Source organism: Papilio xuthus, unplaced genomic scaffold (genome assembly GCF_000836235.2).
Source record: "Papilio xuthus unplaced genomic scaffold, Pxut_1.1 DF827789.1, whole genome shotgun sequence".
In the NCBI taxonomy this organism is placed as follows: domain Eukaryota; kingdom Metazoa; phylum Arthropoda; class Insecta; order Lepidoptera; family Papilionidae; genus Papilio; species Papilio xuthus.
The window spans coordinates 581,991-589,497 of record NW_013530860.1 but is presented as its reverse complement, the minus strand read 5'-3'; the positions used below and the strand labels follow the sequence as shown (position 1 = coordinate 589,497).

The 7,507-nt window shown below is 34.4% G+C and overlaps 3 protein-coding genes across 5 annotated transcripts in view; 2 read left to right on the top strand and 1 right to left on the bottom strand.

Moving 5' to 3' along the window:
- Positions 1 to 143: 143 nt before the first annotated feature.
- On the top strand, positions 144 to 1,602 carry LOC106115410 (lipase 1-like). The gene is made up of 2 exons (XM_013308764.1): positions 144 to 1,230; positions 1,583 to 1,602. The coding sequence occupies exons 1-2, from the start codon at positions 144 to 146 to the stop codon at positions 1,600 to 1,602; spliced, it is 1,107 nt and encodes a 368-aa protein (XP_013164218.1).
- A 1,386-nt stretch (positions 1,603 to 2,988) lies between these two features.
- Positions 2,989 to 7,507, bottom strand: part of LOC106115512 (cationic amino acid transporter 2) — a 16,757-nt gene continuing 12,238 nt past the window's right edge. For all 3 annotated transcript variants that reach the window (XM_013308934.1, XM_013308933.1, XM_013308935.1), the window contains exons 12-15: positions 7,462 to 7,507; positions 6,759 to 6,925; positions 5,670 to 5,778; positions 2,989 to 3,325 (exon numbers count right to left, since the gene is read on the bottom strand). In XM_013308934.1, coding sequence (XP_013164388.1) covers positions 3,186 to 3,325; positions 5,670 to 5,778; positions 6,759 to 6,925; positions 7,462 to 7,507 — 462 coding nt within the window. In that variant the 3' untranslated portion in view covers positions 2,989 to 3,185. The remainder of the gene's footprint in view (positions 3,326 to 5,669; positions 5,779 to 6,758; positions 6,926 to 7,461) is intronic.
- On the top strand, positions 3,818 to 5,181 carry LOC106115513 (lipase 1). Its single transcript, XM_013308936.1, has one exon. The coding sequence runs from the start codon at positions 4,007 to 4,009 to the stop codon at positions 4,967 to 4,969; it is 963 nt and encodes a 320-aa protein (XP_013164390.1). The 5' UTR covers positions 3,818 to 4,006; the 3' UTR covers positions 4,970 to 5,181.

Below are 7,507 nucleotides of genomic sequence, written 5' to 3'. Positions count from 1 at the left end.
TAATTTTCTACACCTTTATTATTATTACATGTAAAAGGGTCTTTACAATATTACGGTTAACACGACAATTTGTAAATAATAAACATTTTTTTTTAAATATAAATACTAAACAATTTAAACTAATCAGTAAAAAATATTTAAAAATGAAACATATCGTACTTCTCAGTATTATTGTGATTGTGTACAGTGAAAAATATATAAATATACTTGGCGATAATCCTCCGAACTTCACCGAACTGGCAGCTAACTATGGACATCAAGCTTTAGAATATGACGTCATCACTGAAGACGGTTACATTCTCCGTCTCTTTCGGATCAAAGGCGAAAGGGAAATGCCCGTCCTGCTCATGCACGGTATTCTAGATTCCGCGGATACATGGGTATTGAGAGGGAATGAATCTCTCGCCATTACATTGGCAAATAAAGATTACGATGTCTGGTTAGGTAATTGTAGAGGTAATAAGTATGGCCGCCGACATATATACCTAGATCCTGATAATAACACTTTTTGGGACTACACTTTCCATGAACATGGATATTATGACCTTCCAGCTACAATAGACAATATCCTCTTCATCACAAACGCATCCAAATTGAATGCAATCGGACATTCTCAAGGAACAACTATATTCTACGTTCTCGGATCGACACGACATGAATATAATAATAAAATTAATGTACTCATCGCTTTAGCACCTGTATGTTTTCTAGAAAACATGGAACCACCACTTAAGACTATGATTCAATATTCACCAATGATTTATCTGACAGCAAACATGCTCGATATTAAAGAAATCTTCGGTACAAATCAAAATGTAATAAATACGATCTGTCAACAACCTATAATTAACTCTATATGTGTTACGAATACAATATTTCCAATCACAGGTGAGGATTCAGATGAATTGGAAGATATACCAATACTGTACGAACACTTCCCAACGGCGACATCAGTGAAAAATCTTTATCATTTCTCGCAAGTGAGTTATAAACGACAATTTGCTAATTTTGATTACGGAGTCAAACTTAATTTGGACAAATACGGTTCCCCTACACCTTCAGTTTACCAATTAGATAAAATAACTATGAAAATATCTTTATTTGTTGGAATTAATGATAATATATCAACATTAGATAATGTAGCAATGTTAAAACAAAGTCTACCTAACGTTATAAATTATATGATAATCCCGCATACTAAAATGAATCATATCGACTTTGTATGGGGTCGTAATATGAAACAATATTTATTTCCTTACATCTTTGATGTTTTAAAAACAGTTGAAACAGATTAACGGTGGCTTTCTGAGTCCTAAATCTCCGATAAAAATGATGAAGGGCGATGGCTCGAAACTAGTCGGTAACGCCACCGGACGAATGTACGTCAGTGTTCACCGTTTTTATATCAGTTTATATTCTTATCTCTGTTTTATCAAAGATGAAAGACAGGGATAGAGATATATTTTATGCAAAGATTTTGATTTCAGAAACCCATGGTTTCGTTTGGAAATTACAGTGTTTGTATACTAATTTAAATGCGCCTATTGAAGTTCTTTACAGTTAAATTTATCTCTATTATTAGTTCCAATCTCCACCGCTTAACCGCAACTACAGCGCCAAAATGGCGAAGTTCAAATCACAAAATACCACGGCTCTTAGCCTGTCCATATCTTATATATAAAATTGTCGTGTCACAATTTTCGTTCCCATACTCCTCCGAAACGACTTGACCGATTCTCATGAAATTTTGTGAGCATATTGAGTAGCTCTGAGAATCGGACAACATCTATTTTATAATCCCGCGCGGACGGAGTCGCGGGCGACAGCTAGTATATAAAAATACTAGCTGTCGCCCGCGTCTTTGACTTTTGTCAGTGTATTAAAATTACTATAACTTATATATAATAAACAAAATATTTTATTGCCAAAAGCTTTATTTCTCCGTTAAATATCAGAGGAATGGTTCAAACACATCACAAAACATTATATTAAACATATTAAAATTACAAATAATTAATAATAAGTTATTTTAAATGAATTGATTAACAATACTTGATGAAAAATAACTGTTTTACAGCCTTCTAATACTGTTACATGCAATCACTTAAGTACAAATGTAAAAAAAAAATGAAAAAAAAAATAAGTTGAAAAATGCTGACTTCTTATTCGAGTTCATAATATAACAGATCTACTATTGTCATACTATAAAATAACTTAAACTTAAGTATACTACGTGATACTTTAAAATACGAGACAAAGAATATGAAAGAAAATACAAAATCTAACCATGATTTAAAACTGACGAAGAATCCGTAATGTTTTTTTTTCAAGCAAAATAAAACGTATAACATTTTCATATGATTATTTAAGTTAAAACCCATAGGAATCTTAATATATGTGGTTCCAAAAATATTTCCTTAATAACCTAAATCTCTAGCAAGTGGAAAATATCATACGATTGTTAGCTATACAAAAAATTAAAGGTTGGAGAAATCGTCCTTCTTATAAGACGAGACGGCCCAGTGCAAAATTCCCTTGGGCCGATCGAAGAAAACTAATTTAGGTGTCGTAAGGCAAGATAGACAATCTAAGATTAGATTCAACTTAGCTTTAATTCTTTTGGTATTTTTGGTATATTTAAAAAAAGCTAAAAGTACGATCACTTAAAACTAAAGTGACTGAGTTTCCACTGTTTTACACTTGTTTTGATACATTGCCGGCTCTATTTTCATAGAGAATATGTAAACAAGTGAAATCATTTGCGCATTAATACTTTGGTACAATTAAAAAAAGGAACCAAACAATTTTTGCTTTAAGTCTAAGTACAAAGCTAAAAATGCGTGTCTAAAAGTCACGTTACATTTCCAACTTCAAATTCGAACTTTTATACTTTTTAAAATTCAAATTTTTAAAAATCGAATCCGCTATGAGTCAATGACAATATCAAATTAAAAAAAAATCCAAATTTAAAAACATGAATTCCAAAATTCAAATTTAGAATTCAACTTTTTAAATTCGAATTGTATATTTCATATTTAGAATTCAAATTTGAAAAGTTGAATTTGAAGTTGCATACTTCAAATGCTCGATACGAAGGAGAGCATTGTCTCGCTTGGACTGATGACGTCATCGCACGCACTACGACAGTCGCCATGTTGTGCGCACTCGCCGTCTCTCACCTCGTGTCAGCCGAGCGCGTGCAAGCCGCCCCTCTGCAGCAGCTCAGTCCTGCTGTCATTGTGCAAGTCTGCCAGTTGCACAGAATCCAATGTCTTGCGACGTTCAGAACTGTGCCATGCTCCATATGTTACGTAGATAATCAAACCTGCAAGGTAAACATTATTTATAAAAAAAAATGACAAAAATACTCCAATGAAGAATCGTGGGACTTGTTAAAATTTATTTTTTTTATCGATGACAGTTGAATTATCAAATATACATACGGACAAACATTACTTTCTTTTTAGTCAGGCAATAAAGAGTCTTAGATGTAACCCACAGTAGTAGATTATAAAATTTCTTATTTATATTGAATCTTTCAAATATTGATTTCTAAATTAAAGGACCTTTTTGGAAATATATGTGTTTTTTTTTTTAATATCCGGCACACTTATTATGCACATTAGTTATCTAATATCGAATTAAAAGTATATATGACCTAAAATTCGTTCGCATTTTATCGCGTTTAATAAATATTAAAAACAATTAACCTTAAATTAAAACATTTAAATAACGTAACGAAAAGTCGCTTCAACTTAATGTGTTCCAAACAATAGCTCAGTTATATTTTAACATTATGTGTACTAAGACATCGCTTATTTTATTAAGTTTTTTCCTATTCAATTGTTACGCGTTTGATTTGTTAGATCGTCCGTTAAATTTTATACAACTCGGTTATAAATATGGCTACACCGTTGAAGAATTGATTGTCATCACAGAGGATGGATACATATTGAAATTATTTCACATATTAAATAAAAAGAGAATAAAAACACCAATATTATTGATGCATGGTATAAGCGATTCATCGGATACATGGATAACCAGGGGAAACAATTCATTAGCTTTAACCTTAGCTGGAAAAGGATACGACGTTTGGGCGGGAAACTGCAGGGGAAATAAATATAGTAGAAAACATATATATCTAGATCCGAATACTGATAACGCATTCTGGGATTTCTCCTTCCACGAATTTGGATATTACGATTTATCAGCAATTATTGACACAATTTTACATATAACTGGAGATGAAAAGATAAATGCAATCGGTCACTCACAAGGTAATACTATATTTTACGTCCTTGGATCAACAAGACCTGAATATAATAATAAAATTAACTTATTAATAGCATTGGCACCTATTTGTTTCTTACAAAACGTTCAACCACCACTTAGTACGTTAATCAATGCATCACCAGCAATAGACAGGCTTGCGAAATTCCTAAACATAGTAGAAGTATTAGGAGATAAATCATTAATCGTTAATATATTACGTAATTTCTGTCCAACACCGATTATTGGATACAAAACTTGTATACTAGGTATAATATTTCCTATAGCCGGTGACGATATTGAAGAATTTGAACCGAGTTTCGTGCGTACATTTTTCAATCATTTCCCTGTTGGTGTATCAGAGAAAGATTTGATACATTACGCTCAAGTTAGTTTAAGAAGAAAATTTGCTAACTACGATTATGGAACTGAAGTTAATCTACAGATGTACAATTTAACAGAGCCGCCAGAATATAATCTGAATGCAGTTACAATGAAAATATCTTTATTATATGGTGTTAATGATAAATTATCAACAGTTGAAGATGTTGCTATTCTTAGAAGGAAATTGCCTAATGTCATCAAATACGTATTAATTCCGCGTAAAAAGATGAACCATATCGATTTCGTTGAAGGTCTACATATGGAAGAATATTTATTTCCATACATTTTCGACAGTTTAAATGAAAATAATTGATTCGTTCGACAATTCTGTGCATCGTAATCGAAATTGTATTTAACAAAATTGTTCTAACTTCAGTGAAACAATGTAAAAATTCCAAAAAGTATATCATTAAAGTAGCATTAAATAGCAATTTTTAATGACTAAACGTGGATTTCTGAGTAAAAAAACTTAATTAGTGTAGCCCACGCATCCATCCACATCACATCCATCTAAACATTTGCATTTATAATATTAGTAAGTTAAATAAAAACCAGCTCTTCAAGGCATAAATACGAAAAAAATGAATAAATAGTATCCAATGTCTTCCTGACTCTAAGCTACCTCCTCACCAATTTTCAGGCATATTGGTACAGCCGTTCTCGAGTTATAAATAGTGTAACTAACACAACTTTCTTTTATATATATAAGATAATGAATGACAAGGATGACGATATGTATAGAGATTTTAATCTCAAACCAGCGATAAGACCGAGATTAATATATAATGAATTATTGAATTACAACAATTTTTAGAGTTCCGTACCTCATAGGAAAAAAACGGAACCCTTATAGGATAACTTTATCGTCCGTCCGTCTGTCTGTCAAGACCCTTTTTCTCAAAAACGCGTGAAGGTATCAAGCTGGAATTTATTTTTAATTAATTCTATTTTTATAAGTTTACAAACATGTCTCGTCTCGTGTCAATGTTTCGTCAGTGTAAACGGTAACTCACCAGCTGTAATCCAGACAGCAAAGCGTATCCAGGTGGCATAGTCCAGGTTCAGCATTAGGTAGACATTGATGAGGATACTGATGCCCGGCAGCCAGGGTACCAGCGGCACCTGTATGTAACAATATCTAAACTTAAACTACTTTTCCACTACACGTGACAGTCGCAAGCTAGTAGACGGAGAAGTGGTCTTAAGAAATTTAAATTAAAATCTCATCAGCTCACTATACGTCCCCACCGAGGGGCTCGGAGTCTACCCTAAGTTAAGGGTGACTAGGCCGTAGTCAATCACACTGGCCAAGTGAAGGTTGGTTGACTTCACACATATCTTTGAATTTCTTCTCAGATATGTGCAGGTTGCATCACGATGTTTTCCTTCACCGTAAGAACGTCGGATAAATGTACATATGTAAATCGAAAATGGAAAAACACATTGGTACATGGCGGTATTCGAACCCAGGACCTGCAGATTGCAAGTCAAGTGCTTGACTCCTGAGCCACCGACGCTCTATATCCAAATCAAAATGTCAGAGCATATTTTAGGTCAAAACATTTTTTTTTAAATTAACTTTCTTAATAATGGTACAAGTGACATTTGTTTTAATCAATACTAATATTATAATAAGGATATGATTATTTGAATTAAAAAGACTTCGAAACGAGTGAATCGATTTAAAAATTCTTTCAGTGTTGGTAAGAGACACTATACCCAAGTAATGTTTTTTTTTTTATAATAAATATTAGCAGTTTCCAACTAAGCTCTAGGCTTGTGCTAGGATATGGTTTACGACAATAGTCCAATGGCGGGATTCGAACCCCCGACCTCGTGATTGGGAATCCGCACCCTAAGCCACTAGGCTATTGACGCTTCAAAATGTGACTTCTTACTAATATAGTAAATGCGAATTTGTAGCTGAATTGCTGGATTAATGTTTGTTTGAAAGTTTCTCCAGATAACGGATATCACTGTATTCTGTCATAGATGTAGAACATAGTCTGAAGGAACACATAGGCTACTCATAAAAAAACTTAATTCCTCGCGGGTGAAGTCGCGAGCGACCGCTAGTTATTTTATAAAGCAATTATACTGACTGAGAAAGCCAGCTTCTTCTCCGAGACAGGTTGTCGCGAGATACAGTAGAGTGTGGCCAGCAGCAGCGCGGCGCCGCAAACCAGCGCGCACACTGGACCCAGCTCCCCCGCCAGCACGCCCGCACCGGCGCGGTTCACCACCAACATCGTCACCAGGCACCACACACCTGGTATCAAATTTACTAACTACAGATAGTGTCACGTGTTTTTATATCATGTTTTGGTGAATTTGTCATCATCATCATTTGTCTGCCCACTGCTGGACATAGGCCTTTCCCAATTCGTTTAACAATATATTTCCTCTTATCTTAGTATATTATGAATGTTTGCATTTTTAGACATTATTAGTTAAAATCCTTCGGCACGAATGGCGCGCTTTCATAACCGAGTCAAGTGTCAAAATAAATAGTGAGGGGACATAAACGTTGATATTTTAAAAATAAGGCTAGTGTTACTCCAGTACACCGGCACAGTGTCGGATTTTCTTCCTAACAGAAGAAAAATGTTTGTTTGTATCTCCAGAACGGCTTAACGGATCTCGATGACATTTATCATAAATGTAGAACATACTCTGGAAAAGTATATGGGCATATACAAATAAGGCTTTTTTTTAATTCCGCACACTCACCTCACCTCACCCTCACCTCCACCTCCACCGCCTCCGCCCCTCTCTGACCTGACTGACTTCTCTCGTATCACTCACCATAGAATGCGACCAGTGTAGAGACGAGTGCGGTGCTGAGTGCAGT